The sequence below is a fragment of the Argopecten irradians genome, chromosome 15 (genome assembly GCF_041381155.1).
Source record: "Argopecten irradians isolate NY chromosome 15, Ai_NY, whole genome shotgun sequence".
NCBI lineage: Eukaryota > Metazoa > Mollusca > Bivalvia > Pectinida > Pectinidae > Argopecten > Argopecten irradians.
This window is the reverse complement of record NC_091148.1, coordinates 28,439,893-28,462,141: the sequence shown is the minus strand read 5'-3', so window position 1 is coordinate 28,462,141 and position 22,249 is coordinate 28,439,893. Positions and strand designations below refer to the sequence as shown.

At 35.8% G+C, this 22,249-nt stretch overlaps 2 protein-coding genes and 1 pseudogene across 4 annotated transcripts in view; 2 read left to right on the top strand and 1 right to left on the bottom strand.

Annotated features, from left to right (window-relative positions):
* LOC138309007 (uncharacterized) overlaps positions 1 to 22,249 on the top strand; it is a 109,492-nt gene that overhangs the window by 5,019 nt on the left and 82,224 nt on the right. The gene's annotated exons all lie outside the window — the stretch shown is intronic.
* LOC138309118 (uncharacterized) lies at positions 4,581 to 12,413 on the bottom strand. The gene is given in 9 exon segments (XM_069250262.1): positions 4,581 to 6,773; positions 6,776 to 7,339; positions 7,604 to 7,809; positions 8,105 to 8,244; positions 8,497 to 9,287; positions 10,089 to 10,174; positions 10,858 to 11,038; positions 11,420 to 11,516; positions 11,873 to 12,413. Coding segments are annotated over 9 exon segments (2,676 nt in total). The 5' UTR covers positions 12,239 to 12,413; the 3' UTR covers positions 4,581 to 6,528.
* LOC138309570 (uncharacterized) lies at positions 6,228 to 17,328 on the top strand (annotated as a pseudogene).

Genomic DNA, 22,249 nt, shown 5'->3' with positions numbered 1-22,249 from the left:
AAAAATGCCGAAAGCCATATGGATGATCGCGTTAATAACATTTGGTAGCTAAAAAAGAGGAGCTTATTTTTTCTGTAAAATACTTACTAATTTTCGAAATAATACTTCCGAACTTGGGGTTTCGCTTAAATGACAAAATATACAAAGGTTGACGATTGAAACGACACTAAACAGTCTACTCCAACCAATTACATTATACTTATAATGGGCACACTTACAGACTATCATGGTGTGTCTGTAATAGAGAGCTCAATAATGACCATTACTTGTTTCGTCAGGTAACAAATTTTAATGTGAAACTTTCAGATATCACATCTCAAAAATGCTTCTAAGAAAGGACTCGTCGATTACATGACCCTTTTTTAACAATCGTCATTTGTAATAATTTCTTTCGTTTTTGTAGAAAAAATACATCGTCAAAAGAAATTTGGAAACGTATACCATGTCAATGCCTATTTTTTGCGGAAACGGAAAGATAGTGTACAGTTACTCCTAGAGCAGACACTGAATCGCATCAAGGATCTCGACATTAATTCTTCTTATTTTTGTTCATCACCAATGGAAGAACTTCTGTTATGCCTTTCTGTCTCCGACACTTTAGACATACGCTCAATTTATAACACATGCATAGCAAAATTATGCCACAATAAAGTTACTTGTGAACAATTCAGAAGATGGTGGAAGAATGTGTTCCCAACCGGTAGAAATCACAATGAAGTCATCCAAAAACATTTAAGTAAGTTGTCGTAAAATATAAAATATATACCAAAGTTTTTGTACATAATATTTCAATGTTGAGTTGTTCACCTGTCCATAATGATATTTTTCCTTTGTTTTGAATAATAACAAACAAGTTATCCCATCAAATAAATAATTTCTATATATCTGGACAAATTGAACTCCCTTAAGTAGTGTCAGATTAACAAGAATAAAAATACCAATAATATATCCAAAATATCTCATTTTGTAATACAGCAAATACCATATTTTCTTAATGATCATAATTTATCGTATTAGGTCATATTTATGTTTTATATTTATCCGGGTGATGATTGTTGTGAACACATCCGTATTTGTAACAAACAAGTAGTGGTGATTATCAGATGTTGATGTATTTGTGTTGATTTATTTTTACTGAGACCCGATTTTGAAATAAGTGTGATCAAGGAACTATATGTACAGTAAAACTTGTCGTTAAACCGAATATCATGGGGACGAGCCGGTATAGGCAGGTTTCCCTGAGTTATAAGGTTTTTGATTACCGTAGATTTATGAAGGAAAATACCATATAATTGTGAGCCGGAATAATCAACAGGCTTATGTCTGTTTGTTGATAACTGCATCTTTATGTATATCATGATTTCTTTAACTCGATATTGAAATATGTTTTGTGCTTAATAAATGTAAAACTTAACAAGAGATCCCAGAGGGATCTTGGCGCCCACCAAAGAATGATCTATATCTGACAAAGGAAAGATGGATCTTTTTCTCTACTTTTTAAACTTTTTCAAACATACTACATAATAAAATATGAGACAGGATCGCTCCAGTACCTTTTTGAGAAATAGCGGACAACCGACCACTTTCAACTATTCCAAAAACCTCAAGATGACTCCTTGGCGGCCGTCTTGTGATCAACCCCCAAATTCACAATATGGCACAAACTAGGGCCCTAGGGGAAACCTACATCGTGAAATTTGAGAAAGATCCATTCACAATTACTTTCTGAGAAATAGCGATAACCAAACTTTTGGATATCAAAATCCAAGATGGCTGTCCTTGGCAGCAATCTTGTTAGACCTGATCGGTACCAAATAACAATATGCACAACTAGGGCCCTACGGGGTACCTAATATGAATTTAGAGAAAGATTCCCCTTCGTACTTTCCTGAGTTTTGTTTGTTTGTTTGCATTAATTACGTTCCCTTTTAACAGCTATGGTCATGTAAGGACGGCCTCCCATGATATGCGGTGCGTTGGTGTTGTTGTGCGAGTGTGCGTTGTTTCGGGAGACTGCGGTATTAATCATGTTGGGTCTTCTTGTACTAGTGGAATTATGCCTTTTTTAGAGCTTATCACTGGTAGCATGCCGCCGAAGGACGACACAAGCAACACACCACCCCGGTCCAATATACTGACAACGGGGCGACCCGTAGTCCACTCCTTTTTTTGCAGAGAGAATAGCGATAACAAACTTTGAAAAACAAATCCAACGATGGGCTGCCTGGCAGCAATCTTGTTGACGATCGGTCCCAAATCACAAATATGCACAACTAGGGCCCTAGGGGAACCTACATATGAATTTAGAGATAAGATCCCTTCAGAGTATTTTCTGAGAAATAGCGATAACAAACTTTGAAAAAACAAAATCCAAGATGGACTGACTGGCGGCCATCTTGTTGGTGACCGATCGGTCCCAAAATGCCATATGCACACAATTAGGTCCACTAGGGGAACCTACATATGAATAGTTTTGAGACAGATCCCTTTAGTGCTATCTGAGAAATAGGCGATATCAAACCTTAACTATCAAAATCCAAGATGGCCACCATGGCAGTCTATCTTGTTTTTTCCAATCAGCCTCAAAATCTGTATGGCACAACTAGGGACCAAGGGTAACCTCCATGTGAAGTTTGAACAAAATCCCATCATCAGTTCTCAAGAAATAGTGATAACAAAACTTTTAAAATGCAACAAATCAAAAGATGGCTGCCTGGCGGCCATCTTGTTTTTTCCCGATCAGCCTATCAATCTGTTTATGGCACAACAAGGGACCAAGGGTACCCTCCATGTGAAGTTTTTGAACAAAATCCCTTCATTAGTTCTCAAGACCCCTAGTGCTAACAAATTTCAACTGCCAAAATCAAAGAATGGCTGCCTGGCGGCCATCTTGTTTTTCCGATCAGCCCCAAAATCTGTATGGCACAACAAGGGACCAAGGATTACCCTCCATGATGGAAGTTTGAACAAAATCCCTTCAGTAGTTCTCAAGAAATATCGATAACAAACTTCAAACTGCCAAAATTAAAGATGGGCTGCGTGGCGGCCATCCTGTTTTTTTTTCCGATCAGCCTCACAAAATCTGTTTGGCACAAAGTACTGGACCCAGGGTACCCTCCATGTGAAGTTTTAACAAAATCCCTGCAGTAGTTTTTAAGGAATAGTGATAACAAGCAATTGTTTTACGGGACCCGGACGACGGACCGACGCCGACGGACGACGGACGCAGGGCGATTTGAATAGCCCACCATTTGATGATTGGGTGGGCAAAAAAATGTATATGGTAATTTGAATAAATGGATTTTATCGAATACGAAAATTCAAACCCTTTCTTCCAAGAAGTCATTTAAGACCGTCATAATGTGGACCACGGCGATTTTTCGTTTTGTGTTTACTTTGATATATGATAAACGGTAGATAGATCAAATTTTACTGTTTTGTTATTTAAGGGGCTGCTATTGCAAGTTTATATATATGTCCTCAATGATGTTTTATACATTCATAGACCTTTGTATTACATTGTGGAATGGAATGGAATAAACAGTTGTTTATGTATCTATAGATTCAAAACACACTAAACTCTGTTTTACGATCGAAGAGCTTTCCAAAACAAGACAACAGTCCCCGCGTACCAAAACAGTTTTTGTACATTACTCTTCATTTCCATGCATGATTGGGAAATTGGGATTTTAGACAAAATTAGTGGGTTGATTTTGGTGTTATTTGATATAAATTTGCTGTGCAATAAGTTGATTATAATGGAGAGCGGGAAATTTTAAAAGGGTGTCGCTCTCTGCAGGATGTATTTCATGAATTAAAAGTTAAATATTACTACTCCAGCCGGCACGTACGACCACCCTGGTGTCTTTTAAGTCATTAAAATTTGCAAGGAAATGGTTAAACATATGGTGAAGGATGTATTCTGGTGAGAAGCTCAAAAATTTGTTGTAAATACATATTTTTCTTTAATGTTTTTTTTTTCAAAGAGGGACACATGGCAGATAGAAAAATGCAATAAAATATATAGGTTGGTGTTCTTGTTTTTTTCTATGGAACCTTGAAGATCCCTATTCAATGTAATTGTTTTTGTAAATTTTGCATAAAGAAAATCAGTTATTAATTTCAAATATATAAAATAAAATCATAAAAAAATTGACACTGACTCTTATACTTTATACTCACCCAATCACATGTCTTTGATTAATATATGTCAAAAAAAATTGTCTACTCTACCATAAATGCCATAATATTAAATAATTTCTGATATTCAAGAATTATTAAACTATAATGGAAAACTTTTGACATTTAAACTAAAATTTAACATAGTTAATGTAAATACGTTTTCACCAAACTTTGTCAGTTGATAGAGTAAATCTTATGAAATTATATTCGAAAAGAAAAAATATAGGTTGGTGTTGAAATTTCTTCATTTTAATGGAAAAATGGTGAAACAATGTAAATAAGAGTTACGTCCCTTTACAGTTTAACATATATATGTTCATATATTACTTTTTAATGGAGTTTTGGGCCTGAAAATTGTGAAACCCTTGTTTTTCAGTTTTCCGGTTTCCGCTATTAGAATCTCCCAAGATGGCGGTCTTGTCATGGGAAGACGATCTGGTAGACAAAACTTACAGTTGGCTTAGAGATGTTGTGTGGGCATTTTCTGTAAGATGGCCCGCATCAAGATCATATGTATGTGAGTAAATCATTGCCAGTGGTAATTATGTTTGTTTTAATCGGTGATCCTCGTATTCCGTATGCTTATGATGAACATCCAACTGCCAGAGTATCTAACTGTTTACTAAGAGTACTGTACGCTAATTACATTGAACGTCAATACACTTCGTATATTGTAGACGGATTACGTGTAGTACCGCTATTACTGTGTGCGTAATATAAAATCAAGCCACCTCTCTGCTGATTTGATATGATTTAGATCATATTATACGATATAGTTTCGCATGTCACAGAAAGTCGCTGAAATAAGGCACTACATATAATGTACACGTACATGTAAGTCACACTGATCATGACTCTAAAGAATGGTTTATGTGTACGTTGTATGACTATATACATGTAGCTAATGTGGACTGTCGTAGGCCTACAGATTATGATTGGCCACCAAAAGCCTTTTAAAGGGCAAATACATTCAGCCATTTTCAACTGAATAATCTGCACAGTAGGCCTATTTATATTTTCTCCAGATGGGTGGGCAGCAATAATGTAGAGGATAAATATAACAAACAACAATTAAATCTCTGTTTGAATTTTCTTTCTTGTGTAAAAAAATATATTGATTTGACATTATGTACACTAGCAGAACATTGAAAAGAAATTTTGTTTTTCTTCCAATCTCTACATAATTTACTTCAACATAAACATTTAGGAAAATACTTTTGAATGCATGTGATAGCAGTTGCATTGTATACATGACTATTTTTATACCAGATGTATATTGTTGACTTGGATTTCAGTCTGCATCCATAATAACATTATAAAATTCATTATGAAACTAATTTATATATTGAACTACATGTTTGGACAATTCTAAATGGGAATTAATTATTTATTATACCCACACAACAAAAATCACCAAAAAAATCCCACCTTGAAATACTCGAGGAACGGGAACTACCTTATCACTTCAGATGTATACAACATAATGCGACCTTCCAATAACAGTGAACATTTAATGACATTTGTGTATTTTTACATTTGGTCAGTTGATAGTATTACGTTTTTTAGAAAATAAAATCAGTAGGTCTTGTAATTGTAAAATTTATCACAAAGCCATGACTGGTGACATCTCCGTACGTAGTCGACAATAGCAACCAAAATGTTGCAAAATATGTTGTTACTTCAAATTCCTTCTTACAGATAATGTTATAAAACATTTTATCTCATATAGATGTATAAGGTATTCCCATACTAAGTATTCAGTATCATATACTAGATAGATAAGAATCGATCAACATATTGTCCATTTGTCACACATTATCTAAAGAAAAGTAAATGAAATGAACATACAGTCTTGTCACTTTTAGTGCCCAATTTTCTAGAAACTCCTGCACAGAACTATTGTATATGAAATCTAGGATAAACAATGTACAAAAAAGTCTTGTCACTTTTAGTGACCAATTTTCTAGAAAATCCTGCAGAGGACTATTGAATATGAAATCTAGGATAAACAATGTACAAAAAAAAAAATTTAAAATAACTTAAACATGAATATTAATGTTTGTTTATCAAATTACAAAAATAGGTCACTTTGGCCAGCTAGTTTTCAAGAAATATTAGAAGACAATCTATGACATATGGAAAAACCATTACAAAATGAAATTGAATTTCACAAAATTAGGTCACTGTGACCCTTTTGAGAAGTAGTCAAAGGACCATGAACATTGACATTTCAGATTAACAATACATGAAAATGTTTGATTTTAGCAATGCAAAATTAGGTTTTAATCAGTCGGACTATATAGCTATAGCCTATCTATGCATATATTGGCCCCCTGTGTTTTGTATTTATGTTTCATTTAAATTTGCAATAAATTTACAGACTGACTCTATCACTTTTGCAGATTTTGTAACACGCACTCCCTTGCCACATGCTTCTGAAAACACCTGCCTTACACCTTCAACTCCTCCTCTACTGTAGGCTAGAGTAATACATTTTAAGTTAAGGTCACTTCCAGCTACTTTACGCGCCATTCCTGTGCTCAAAACTTTTTCATTCACTAAGCGCTGCAGTGATGGCATGTTTTTTGAACTGTTTTTGCATATTGATATGATTGAATTGCATAGTCTAAAGAAAACAGTGACTTCTGATATTTTGAGTCTCCTATATCTATAGAACTAACTTCAACAAGATGCTGCAGCGCCTTTACATCGGCTAAGACATCATGGGCATCATACATTTCACCTACTAGCTGCTTTACAAGGTTTTGCTGTGAATAAGATGACAGACCTGGATTTGAAATGCGAAAGAGTAGCATAGTATCTAAAATTCCAGCGATATTACATTGTTTGAAAGTTGACAATTTATCACAAGCAGTTATAGCATGAAGTAGAACAGGAATGTCAAATGTACGGATGTTATGCCCAGCAAGATACACAGGTGATTGCTGCTTTTGTAGGAATTTAAAGAATTCATCAATAGCATTGGAGATTTTGGATGCCTCTACAAGCTTTCCGTGATGAAATAACTGACCATTGGTCAAGGTAATGCCTGTAATATCAGATGCTTTGTTGCTGATAGGAATCTTTGGCATCACATACATGGCACATTCTTCTGTGCCACAAATGGCAGCCACTTGAGTAATGTGGGATGTCCGAGCTGAAAAATATAAACTTCACTGCTAAGTAATTGTATAAAAAGGGGGTAGAAAAATTACCTATGAAACTTTATACTATAACTGTAACTTTTATCTGTTAAGAATGTTATAATTTCTTACTTTTCAAACTTCAGTGTTTGTATTGTGTTGAAAAAAGGAATAAATGTTTCCAATTGAAGATTTGAAAACTATAGGTAAGGGACTGACATGCATATTTACAATGCAAAAAGTTAGGGTACATGAACAAATACATTGACAATGTTTACCTAATCCTGTACTTTCAATTTCAAAGTATACAGGTTTGATTGATGACAATGGAGCTGGTATGGAAGAAGAGACATCAGGGGGCAGTTTTGGAGGTGGGATTTCTAGTATGTCACAAGTACTTTCAACAGCATTACTAGTTTCCAAATCTACCCCAGTGGCATATGTTGGTCCTTCTCGTATTTCGGTGGTAGTATTTACTTGTGTTCTGAAGATTTTATAAAAGAAAATAGCTGCATGATATAGTCCTATACAATTAAGATTATATAAAACACATTCATTAATTATTGAAGAACAAATATTCACAGACTGACACCCTGTAACATGTTTACTTTGTTTGATAGTATTGTCCCATTTACCTTTTATGGTGGTAGTACATTGTACTGGGATATCAATAACCTTAATTAGTGTTACTTTCTGAACTGTAAATGGTCAATGCAAATCAACCCATTGGCAAGTAAAATATATGCTTGCAATATCTGTGAAATCTTTGAAATAAATACCTTCGAGATCTTAATTCGAGTCTCCGTTTCTTTGCTTTTCTGGTTGTAGTTATTGCCCTTTGTTTCCTGACTTGTAGGTCCCGCAGCACTGCCTGCTTGATGGTGTAGGTTCCAGGTGACAGACCTATCTTTTTGTTCACCTGTATATCAATTATAAAACAGTTATGTAGCACTATTGTACATTCATTATACTTGTATAACCATACCTTAACCTTAGCAAAGGAAGAAGATTGAATTTTACTCTGATTATATACCACCATAACATAAAAAAAAATCTAGTCAATTGCATTCTTATCTACACTTTTTGTAAGACTATGAAAGCCTTCATTTCAATTACATCAATTCATTGCAAAAGTAATGCTCATTAGTTCACATTGACAACAAATAAATACCTGAACAATATAGCTGTTTCCAATGTTCTTTTGTGCCACACTAGCTGCTACTCTGTGGTGAAGACTGGCAGAGCCACTGTAAAAATTTGATTTGGGGGCCTTAGTAGCTAACATCTTGTTCAAACTCTCATTTGCCTGTGTGCTCCCAAGGTGTGCCAGCTTTTCACACTTTGATTTGTAGTTTTGAAATAGCTCTTCCAAAGAGGCCTGCAAAGTGGAATCATTTAATGGTCGTCCATAGGGCAGTGATGTGAACTTCTTTTTAGGGTCCAAAATGTGAGTACACCATGAATTGTCACATAGAGAATGGTCTCCAAAAGGATGCCTAGCCAAAGCATCAAGTCCATTGCAAATTCCCTGAGGATTTCCTTGGTTTTGGCTGAGGACATAGTTTAAACATTTTTGTATGTATTTAATGACTCTTGAAGACAGAGACTTGTGCTTTTTCTGCAAGGCATACGAATTATTTGTGATGTTTTTACGTACATGGTTGCGATCTGACCTCTTCTTTATGTTGGGGTTTACCCTTTTCCTGAGCCTTGAAATGGTGGTGGTGTCATCATCTGCAATAATCGTCCCTATATTTATTCCCTGCTGTTCTTTCTGAGCTACCAACTCAACAATTAAATCTTGTTCCATTCCCTTTGAGCTCCCATCCCAGTTTTTGCGACAGTCATGAGATGAAGGTACAAGTCCTTTCAAATTATAGCTATCACATGTTTTACATGATTTCACACGAACACCATAACCAAGAATTTTCCCAGTTTCATGTCCAATCATAGAACAATGACCTGTTAATGAAGAAAATTGTTTTTCATATTAGACAAGTAATTATTTAAAACTGAAATACATGTACATAGACTAGCGGTAACAAAGGTCAATTGTCAAAGTCCAAGATGGTCACATGTTGTTGTTCAATCAATACATTTCTGTACATGTATTATAAAAATACACCTATGCAAACAGGGATAATGGATATGTAGGACCTAATATAAGTCATATTTATAAGAGAAAGAATCAAGGATCCATTGTCAATATCCAATATGGCAGCTTGAGAGCAATGTTTTGTATTGGTCCCACAGTAGAAACCTGCCTTTTAGAATTTGAAAAACGTATGATCATTACATACAATCTATGGTTCTTATTGAGAAATAGACTGACATAAGGGCAGGTCTATTATGGACCATCCTCGATATTCCAGGGGTTCCAATCACTTATGATCTCTACACCCCTGGACTATCTCATAATAAAACTGAAGGCAACAGAACAGGTAATTTAGTTTTTTGATGTGCATCAAAAGAGCTGTATAATGGTGCACTGTGGTTGACTGTGTGGCTTTGAATTAGGGCATTGCTCTCTCTGTAGTCTTCATAGGAAATATTTGCAATCCTGTGATAAGATCAGATTTTTTCTCCTGAGCTGCCTTCAGTTTTGAACTACAATGAGATAATCCAGAGGTGTAGAGATCATTAAGTGATCGGAACCCCTGGAGTATCGAGGATGATTATAGATTAATTTCTAAAAAAGATATACTGTAATATTATGGTGACCTTATGATCAATCTTACAAATGTGGTTACACATGTGTTTTACCTGATAAACTGTCATAAGATCTGCCACTTCCCCTCTTCTGCCATGCCCCATCCACAGATACTGTTAAGTCTGATTTACCATATTTCCTATAAGAATAGGTGTACACGTATTATATTTCTTTGTTTTCAAAAAATAATTTGACAACAATATAAAGATATATACAAGTCACCTATCAGTGCATATTTTGAACTGATCTGAATAATTTTCATCAAGACCAAAACAATGTGATTTCAATAATGATATTTTTTGTTGCGGAGATATAACACAAAACTCTTGAGTGTACTCTAAATAAACCGCGAAGCGGTTTATGATGAGAGTACACTCAAGAGTTTTGTATTATATCTCAATAACATATTAAAATTATTCAAATTAATCCTTAAAATTCAATTTACTAATTAAAGGTAGTCTATTCAATATTCAAAATCAATTGGAAACTCTTTTGTCTTTGAAATCATTACGCCGTTATCTCATCAAATCAGAAGCTGCATTACAAATGGCAATGCCATTTTTTCCTTTATGAGCTGATAAAGTAAATTCTAAGCCAATGAAAATGCTTGTTACAAGCAAAATTAAATTATAAAAAATATTGTTATTTCTATTTAGTTAAATGCATATTATGTATATTTCACTTTATTTCATTCTTACTTCCAGTGCACATTTTAAACTGATCTGAATAATTTATATCAATTTCAAAAGCTGTGTGATTTTAGTAATGATAAAGGAATATTTTAAGTTAAATTTAATGTATTAATGGTTAGTTTATACATACTCTATTGTCAATCTCATTTCCTCTGATACACAATCATTGACAGATTCTGCTGCTATGTCCTCTATTGCTGGTCCTGCCTCCCTTTGTCTGGACTGGAGGACTGAGGTGCTTACAGGGGGTATATTTAAAGATGCCAAAAGGGCGTTAGTCTGTCTCCATCCAATTCCAGTATGCAATATTGCTAAAAAAATAAAAACAATTTCAAAGAACATGTACATTGGTAAACCAGCTCATGACACATTGCTGTAAATTATTTTATCAATATGTAATTATTCTTCATTAGATAATCAGGGTTTCACAATTATTTATCTCTTTTAAATTTTAAATTATTTAGCTTTTGTTTCATTTAATTGTTTTCATTTACATGCACCTGGAGATGAATTTTTTGACTATATTATACACATCCATTATAAACCAAAACAAAAAATGCAGTATCCTACCATAAAAATTAATATTTAAATCAATGGGTTTTTTTTATTATTATTTAAAGTCAGAACATAATGTACAGTACCTGTTCTTTGTACATTAAAATATTGTTGAAATTGAGTACTGACATTCTAACCTGTGGCAAGTTTTGTGTTAGCATCCCAGATCTTGTCATGCCTTTTCCCAGTAGGGACATTATTCACCATTTGGCATTTAGTATTGGAACAGGGTATCTGAAACAAAAAATATTAACATTGTTTTGTTTTCATATAAAGAATGGATCATTACAGCCTTATTAAATAATTAATACTGATATATGATTGTACTTATTTTGTTAACATTTTATATATCCAGTATAGCATTTCCAATAATACTTTACTAGATCTTATAAACCTGTCGACGTATCTATATATAGAATCAATACGATTTTGGGAATTCCCTTACTGTTACGTAACTTGACCTACTTAGATGGGCTACTGGTACAGTAGCCAGCATACGAGAAAGAATGTGAACAGCATGTAATTCTGGACATATAGTTTGTCTATTTATTCTATGGTTGTATTACAAAAGCGTTTTAGAATTTATTTACCTTTATGATGGCCGCCAGACCATTGGTATTGATGTCCTGGGCGTGCGATAACTGTAGAGGCAGACCACACTTCCCGCATGCAGAAAGAGCGTCTGCCAAAACTCCGAGCTCAACTATTCGTCTGCCATCTCTCCACTTTTGCTGAGGTTGAACCCCATTGTTAGCATCAGTTATTATGTCCGTTGTAACGTTAAAAGGTGCTGTATACTGATGATCATGATTCACACTAGTACTTCTTCCATTTTCCGGGTGCAGTGATATCCCCCTACTACGTTCATGACGATTTGTTTGCGTGTTTGAGACGTTTTTTAGATGGTTCAATCGTTTTTTTGTTTTGAAACCGTACCTGAGATTTGCTTTCCCCATCAGTCCAAATAATAAAATTGTGAGCACTCTTGGACCATGGCCAGCGTCTGCACATCAGCAACAGTTGTTGTTTACATTGCAAGCGGACTTATTTACGACCGATGTATGTCGTAATTTACTTTTTAATTTTCATTTATTTTTTCATGATTTTTGTGGTTTACTATAATAAGATAATTATTGTGATTTCAATACAATTGTCACACCTTCCTAAAAACCTCTGTAAACTATAATCCTAAAAAACCTATGTAAACTATAATTACTATGATTGTCTCCTCGCTAACATACGGTGTTAAACTTAGTCTTAATTCTGTTTTAAGAACTCTTTTAAAATCAAAACTATTTTCATTCAAGCAGTATGTATATACGATTGGGTTTTAAAAATTTGCTTTCATTGTCTACTGACATATACAGAAAGTTTCAGAAAAGTCTTTAAGGGCAAGATCCTTTGAAAAACATTTTATTTTACCAGGTTAATAGAACACACTATCAACCTCAACTAATGCCAGTTCAATTAATAATACCAAATTCGCCGTAATTAGAGCACCTCCCCTTATAAGCGCCTCTCCCTTTTTCTGGAGAAAAGTTGAAGTTATAAAAAATGCCCCATCCCCTTGGAATTTAACCCTGTTTTACGACATGTGATGCCACTAACATCAGCATTGTATCCCATATTACATGAACTTGCAAGTCTTTTACATGGGAATCACGCCATTATAATACATATCAAAGGATAATGTATACTGTAACAGATTCATGTACCATGGGTACAGAAAGATTTTTAAATATTGCTGACTTTTTTTTCGTCCAAAACTTGCATTTTGCTTTATTGATAAGTTGCCCCCCTTTGTTATATCAATTTAAGCTTCCTGGGCGCTAATTACTGTGAATATGGTATCTAATAAATAGATCGCTACATGTATATGTTCCAGAGACCAAGATATCAGAAATATAATTTTATTTAATATAATTTTATGGTAACCATGATATTGTAATCAGTTTTTGTTTCGCTTTTGGTGTCTTGTATAAATAAAGTCTTCAATTTGGTGTGATTGGAGTAAGGTCAGAGGACCCAGAGAAAAACCATAACCTGCGGTCAGTATACCTAGCAACTACCCCACATGACATTTGAACTCAAGACGCAGGAATGACTTAAAATAACAGCTTGTCGGTAATATGTCAGGACATCTTGGCCACTCGGTAACCACACTGTCGGTAATATGACGGGACATCTTGACCACTCGTTTATCAAACTGTTGGTAATATGTCAGGACATCTTGATAACTCGGTAATCACACTGTTGGTAATATGTCGGGACATCTTGATCTTGTCCGGACATCTTGACTCGTTTATCAAACTGTTGGTAATATGTCAGGACATCTTGACGACTCGGTAATCACACTGTTGGTAATATGTCGAGACATCTTGACCACTCGTTTATCAAACTGTTGGTAATATGTCAGGACATCTTGACGACTCGTTTATCACACTGTTGGTAATATGTCCATCTCGTTTATCAAAACTGTTGGTAATAGTCGTGGACATCTTGACCACTCGTTTATCAAACTGTTGGTTAATTATGTCAGGACATCTTGACGACTCGGTAATCACACTGTCGGGACATCTTGACCATCGTTAAAACTGTTGGTAATATGTCGGGACATCTTGACCACTCGTTTATCAAACTGTTGGTAATATGTAGGACATCTTGACGACTCGGTAACCACTGTTGGATATACGTCAGGAATCATTGACCACTCGTTTATCAAACTGTTGGTAATATGTCCGGACATCTTGACCACTCATTACACACACTGGTCGGTAATATGTCGGGACATCTTCGACGACTCGTTTATCACACTGTTGGTTAATATGTCAGGGACATCTTGACTATACTACAGACTCGTTTTATCAAAACTGTTGGTATATGTCGGACATTACCGTCAGCGTTTATCAACTGTTGGTAATATGTCAGGACATCTTGAACAATCAAATGTTGGTAATATGTCGGGACATCTTGACGACTCGGTAATCACACTGTTTAATATGTCGGGAGACCACTCGTTTATCATGTTGGTAATATGTCAGGACATCTTGACGACTCGGTAACCACACTGTCGGGACATCATTGACCACTCCGTTTATCAATAGTCGGGATATTGACCGGGACTCGGTCATCAATGCTTCATAAATGTCTATAGATCGAGGCCTTAATCATCGAAAAAATAATAATAAATTGGTAGCTAATCAATTTACAGAGAATTGTTCAGCATATCAATTCAGACTAATAGCCATATAGCTATATTGAAATTCTCAAGTAATACATGGTATACTGTCAGTCAAGTTTTAACTCAACGTCAGATTAAATTGATAGTTACTTTTATATATATATATTATATATGTAAGTGTAGTTCCAGGGCTTTTTCTCACTGCTTTGGGAATGGGGCCTGTGGCTTTGAACTTGGAAAATGTGCGACAAAATCAGGATTTGGGAAAAATTATTATGAAATATGAAATAAAGCATAACAAACAAGATTTTTTTTAGTTTATGTATTTTCTGAAGCCAATTCACAAATATTTTAAGTTTTAACCAACTAAGGTTATGCACTTTTTTTGGATAGTTTTCAAGATATTTTGATTTTGGGAAATTTAAGGCTTAAATTGGGAAAAAATTTAGAGGTTTTGCCATGGGAAATGGGGCCGATTTTCGGCCACAAATCATATTAGAAAAAAGCCCTGAGTTCGGAAAACATAGGTCGGATTGAGGAGATTCTGACGCTTTCTCACCATTAAATTGAAATGTTTGATGTACAATCCAGACTTACCATAGATTCATATAAAATTATTCAAAGTTAAAATGACCATAAAATTTCAATTGTAATAAAGCTGAATTGCTACTTTCAAATCTCATTTCACATGTATTTGATTTTTTATTCATTTTTTAATTCCAGCATTACAATCCTATGTAAGGCCAAGATCTCTATTGAATGCTGGTTAAAACCGTTTTTTCAATGACTATTCAAATATCAGGGGAAAATAGATTTTCATTTAAAGATCCCAATATCATTATCAGTAGGTTTAAAGATTTAAGTATGTGTTATTGATTTCGTTGTAATACAGGTGTGAAAATTGACACGACTAAGGAGACATTTCACCTGTGTTATCTAAATCCTACCTGTATATGTATATAAAACACATGGTCAGACAGATTAAAGTACCTGGGCGTATTGGCAGCCAACACAAGTACATGTCTACATCACTGTACCACTGCATAACAACCACTTTCTCTAGTGAAACCATATTCTTAAAACATCTACCACTAAAATCTTCCAAGTATGTGTTCACAGTTTTTTTTTTTTTTTTTTTTTTTTGTATTTCATTTGATTTTCAAAAAACCATTTTGCAAGATAGTGAAAAAAGAAAACTAACATACAGTGTTACTAAATTAAGCATTGCATAACGTTACTTGTTATTCTTTTTCTGATTAAAATACAGATCCTTATGTTACGCCCTTTAATAAAATAAACATTAGGAGTCATGTTCTGGTGACCTTTCAAATTCGGCTATGCATGCAAATCAAATTACGGTTTCCAGAAAAGTTAAAGTGAATTTCTTAAAAATTTAATTTGAAAAACTGTCAAGAAAAATTTCCCATATAACCTTAGTCATCTTATCAAAGAGCACAACAAAGCTAAGCATGTACGGTTTAATGGGACAAAAATGGCAGTAGCTATTAATGTGTAGAAAATGCACCTAAATGCTGAAGTAGTATAAAAGGGTCATCCGAACATGACCCCTTGTGGGAATATGTTGACAGGATCCTCTAATAAACGAAGGGAGAGATCTCTATCCTAAAACAATTTGCATTTTTTTCAATTGGAGTAGAATTTTGACACAGAATACTGACTCCACATCTGTCTTGAACAATCCACTAGATTCACCAAACCCCTACCCAGCCCCTCCTCACCAAATTCACCAAACCCATATCCAGCCCCTCCTCACCAAATTCACCAGACCCGTATCCAGCCCCTCCTCACCAAATTCACCAGACCCCTACCCAGCCCTCTTCACCAAATTCACCAAACCCCCTACCCAGCCCCTCCTTACCGAATTCACCAGACCTGCATCCAGCCCTTCTCAACATATTCACCAGACCCGTATCCAGCCCCTCCTCACCAAATTCACCAGACCTGTGTCCAGCCCCTCCTCACCAAATTCCCCAAACCCCTACCCAGCCCCTCCTCACCAAATTCACCAGACCCGTATCCAGCCCCTCCTCACCAAATTCACCAGACCCCTACCCAGCCCCTCCTCACCAAATTCACCAGACCCCTACCCAGCCCCTCCTCATCAAATTCATCAGACCCCTACCCAGCCCTCTTCACCAATTCACTGACCCCTACCCAGCCCCTCCTCACCAAATTCACCAGACCCCTACCCAGCCCCTCCTCACCAAATTCACCAGACCCCTACCCAGCCCCTCCTCACCATATTCACCAGACCCCTACCCAGCCCCTCCTCACCAAATTCACCAGACCCCTACCCAGCCCCTCTTCACCAAATTCACCAAACCCCTACCCAGCCCCTCCTCACCAAATTCACCAGACCCGTATCCAGCCCCCTCACCATATTCACCAGACCCCTACCCAGCCCCTCCTCACCAAATTCACCAGACCCCTTCCCAGCCCCTCTTCACCAAATTCACCAGACCCCTACCCAGCCCCTCTTCACCAAATTCACCAGACCCCTACCCAGCCCCTCCTCACCAAATTCACCAGAACCCTACCCAGCCCCTCTTCACCAAATTCACCAGACCCCTACCCAGCCCCTCCTCACCAAATTCACCAGACCCCTACCCAGCCCCTCCTCACCAAATTCACCAGACCCCTACCCAGCCTCTCTTCACCAAATTCACCAGACCCGTATCCCAGCCCCCCTCACCATATTCACCAGACCCCTACCCAGCCCCTCCTCACCAAATTCACCAGACCCCTACCCAGCCCCTCTTCACCAAATTCACCAAACCCCTACCCAGCCCCTCCTCACCAAATTCACCAGACCCCTTCCCAGCCCCTCTTCACCAAATTCACTAGACCCCTACCCAGCCCCTCCTCACCAAATTCACCAGACCCCTACCCAGCCCCTCCTCACCAAATTCACCAGACCCCTACCCAGCCCCTCTTCACCAAATTCACCAGACCCTACCCAGCCCCTCCTCACCAAATTCACCCCCTACCCGCCTTCACAATCACCAGACCCCCCCAGCCCTCCTTCACCAAATTCACCAGACCCGTATCCAGCCCCCCTCACCACACCAGACCCCTACCCAGCCCCTCCTCACCAAATTCACCAGACCCCTACCCAGCCCCTCCTCACCAAATTCACCAGACCCCTACCCAGCCCCTCCTCACCAAATTCACCAAACCCTACCCAGCCCCTCCTCACCAAATTCACCAGACCCCTACCCAGCCCCTCTCACCAAATTCACCAGACCCCTACCCAGCCCCTCTTCACAATTCCAGACCCACCACCCTCCTCACCAAATTCACTAGACCCCTACCCAGCCCCTCCTCACCAAATTCACCAGACCCTTAACCCAGCCCCTCCTATAAGTAAATGTTGATGTGTTTTTGAATTCTTTACTGTTCATGTAAGGAAGACAGAGACTGATGTACATGATCACCAAATCTAAACCTCAATCAGTTTTTGCACCTCTCACCAAATCTAAATCACTGCTGTTACTTTTTCTCCTTAGAGTTGTTTTCTTTTTTTGTAATTCTATAGTCACTGTCAATGTGAGAAATTTGGCAGTAAGTTATTAGCTATAGTACCTCAAGTGAGAACATAACACCCAGTTCATTGTTCTCACAATCTTCTTTATAATTGCCTGAATTACTATTATAATGTTTCAAATATTTTGGTGGGAGAAAGTTTAGAATACATATAGCAATGCAGATTCTTTCTGGAAAGTGAGTACGTATATAACTCTTGTAAACTGGGTCTGAAATAAAAAAAAATATGTCTCTTTGTGTAACAAATATAATTTTAGATAATACTAAATTTAAAAAACATTGTAAGAACCCAGATTACACTTTGTTAAGTTACCTCCTCCAACTGTCCCAGCGCATTTAGAATCAGTTTTTTCTCATCCAGGTAGAAAGGATCACCGATTCCAATGTAGGCCTCATGCTTCACAGCATTAAATCCCATGGTTCGCATCTGTTGGAGTCGCCGGAAGTAGTTCTCATTTCTAACTTCGATCCGCATGGGCGAGGCAGCCCGGTAGTCGCTGGTGCCTCGCGTCTCGATCTTCGACCCGACATGAGAAGGCAGTGGTAGTCGCTGGGCCTTGATGTACGACCGCGGATCCTGTAGAGCAGGCTGAGGCATTCTGCTCCTCTGGAAATATACAGATGACACAAACCGTACTTCATTGTTTTTGGCCAAATCATTTTCATTCCTGTCAACAACCATTATAATAAAAAAAAAATCCTGCAATTTTGAATTTTTTTTTTAAACTTTATCTTTTTAAATTTTTAACTCAATCATCAGAAATTTGACAGAATTTGATACTGTATCTTTAACGCTTCCATAATATCTGTAACTGATTGAATGTAGAAGCTCCAACTAGGGTTTTAACACTGAATTCTTCTTCAGGTCATACAAATATTAAACTGTTTTGTTTTACTTTTCAGCAGAAAAAAAAAAACTTTTAAAAAGACAAAATATACCAGTAAGATATAAAAACTTAATGCTAAATGACAAAAAGGAATAAATGCTTCAACTGCCGCATCTACAAGTCTCTTCTGTCAGTTAAGACATAATTCCAAACTGGCTGTAAACCTGCATAAACACACATTTAACTTATGTACGTGAGAAAACCTACTAACTTTGTTATATACAGTAGTGTGTAGTTAAAATCCTTACAAGTCACCAGCCAAAGTAAATAAACTTTGTAAGTATCAGTAACCTTCAGGCTGACACTTGTGTACACAAATTAATATAGGGTAGAAACTAACCCTGGTAGTGGGTAGTGTATGTTACTTATAGGGGTAAATGTTAAAGGCCTCATAAAGACAGATAAATAAAGCATGCTGGGATCATATTGTCAATTTAAAGATATCAGACAACTGATGATACACAAAGTATTTACAAGGCTGAGCTCAAACATAACTCTATATGATTGACAGGTCCTAAATTAAGGTGATATGAGCATGGACAGGCCAAACTCAGACAGAACTGTATCCAGACATACACTGGTCAAGCCTTGACCATTCACCATTATCACAATTTTATGTCTGGTAATTAATTTTTTGACACATTTTTTTTTCATTATTTATCCCAAAACAGACAGTGTCATTTAAGGATGTGCCAGATTTAGCAGGTGGATGAAGTGCAGAGTACCCAAAGAAAAGTCATCAACATATGGTCAGTACTGGACACCTTAAATATGTTCTAGAGTGTAGGGTGACCTCTATATACAGGTGTGACTACATGTTCTATGGTGTAGGGTATATATATTAAATTAACCACACATGCACAGCCCCATAGCATATTCACATATCATGGTTATAACAATGAACTATATGGAAGATTTTGTAAACCATTTGTTTAAGTTTCATAGCTAATTTCAATGGCTGTTTTTTTTTTAGAATTTAGTAAAACACTAACTATTTAAAATCTAACCCAGTTTTTGGTAAGCAAATTATATAATACTCTCTCAAAACACCTTTCATTTACCAGGTGTCTTAAATCTGACTTGTATATCATTCATTTCTAATTCTAACATATCTTTTTCGTCATAGACTTTGCCTGTGTTGTAATTAAGGAGTTAGAATATCACGGCTCTATTTCAGGAAGTGTAGATCATTGGCACCAGTCAATTCTATAGAGACACAAATTATCTGATCTTATCTATTTACCTGTGATCAGCCCAATACACACGTGACACTCAAATCCAGTTATTTACCAAGTATCCAGCTTTAGTAAGACTAATTGACATTTTAGATAATTACATCCCTGTAGTATTTAAAGTTAAAATATGTAACTCATGTCATTTCAAGGCCGGAATGGAATCATGTTATATCATTTTGCAGCTGATCTTTAAATGGTCTGGTGAAAATAAACTAAATTTTAAGCTTCACCTGTACCTCCACTGCTTCAATATTCACTATATACACAATATTCTCCTACATCAAAATAACCTAGCAAACTGTTTTAATTGACTGTGTATAACATACTGGCTATTGGGAGTAGGGTATATTATATATATACTGAAATATGCTAGCTATTATATTGGATATATTAGTATATCATATTACATTTAATATATAAATTATATATATATATACTGATGTATGCTAGCTATTCTATTGGATATATTAGTATATCATATTACATTTAATAGTAGGGTATATACATTATATATATACTGATGTATGCTAGCTATTTTATTGGATACATAGTCATTAGTATGTCATATTACATTTAATATATAAATTATATATATATACTGATGTATGCTAGCTATTCTTTTGGATACATTAGTATATCATATTACAAATTTTTTTACTAGAAAGAGACACATGTAAAGTTTAATGGGAATAATGCTGATAATATTATATAAACAAATTTGTTTATGAGTATAGATACATTTTTTGTTGATTAGATTAAATTCCTAATTGCAGATTATTGTAATATTTCATGTATTTTCAGATCTTAAATAAGACCTTATATAATACTACAATTATTTTAATTACAATTTAATTTGATAGGTTTCCCCCATTTGTATCAGTTAGAAGTTAGAGGTTATTTTTTCGTAGTCTCAGTCTGGAAACATTGTACATTGAGTATTTTGACGTCATTAGGGTTTGTGCTGGGTGTAACATAAATGGAACCATCTTCAGATAAAATGGGGTCCTTTTAAATATAATTTAAATGGAGTTCAGTTAAAAATGGGGTCCTTTTTCATTTTCTGCGCTCAAAAATAATATAGAGACGGTATAAACGCATACTCTGATCATACACACAGAACATTTTTACAAGAAGTTGCCAAACTAAACTATTGACTAAATTATCAATGTGTCAATGTCATAACTGAATTTAATTTACAAAAAAAAAAATAAAAACATAAAAAATAATGCCTAGTTAGTACCTAACTGAATTATACAAATTGAATGATAACACATTATTTTCAATATCTTTTGGGTTTATGAAGTTCATATACGTAGATAAAAAACATATGGAAATATATGCATTCCTATTCAGAGATGCTTCACATCTATGGAGAATGTAGCTCTACTTTTTGTCCATGACTTCATAAACCCAGATGATTGAATGTAGTTCTACTTTTTGTCCATGACTTCATAAACCCAGATGATTGAGAACAATTCTTAAATTTTATTTTCTTTCAATTCTTCAAATTTATGCCTTAAATTCTAATATATAGTTAGTTCAAACTTTGATCTTGGATTATCCCGTACAGAAAAAGCCAAACAAAGCTCATGAGAAGCTCATGAGCAGCACATGAGCTTCACATAAGAATGATGTTAGAATCCTATGCAAATTAGGTGAGCCATGTGAGCTGAGATTAGCTCTTAAAAAGCTTATCTGATTTGCACATGAGCTGTCTGAAAACTAACAAAAGCTCACATGATTTTTGGAAAGCTAGCTGACCATGTGAGCAATATCTAAACTTAGAAAAATCAAAGGTATACCTACCCATACAGAATTCTGCTACCCAAGAGCTCATGAGCTTCATGTGAGAAACTACCATGAAAACTAACATGATTTTGCACATGAGCTTCTTACATGAATTTTAACATGCAAATGAGGTAAAAAGCTCACATGGCTCACATGAGCTTTTAGGTAGTACCATGTGAGCTACCAAAAGCATATGAGCTTTACAAAGCATATGAGCAATAGAAAAGCTCACATGAGAAATTTGAAAATAAATATTTTGCAAAAAAAAAAAACAATACAAATGGCCTTTTTGAATCCTTTCGAAATATTTTA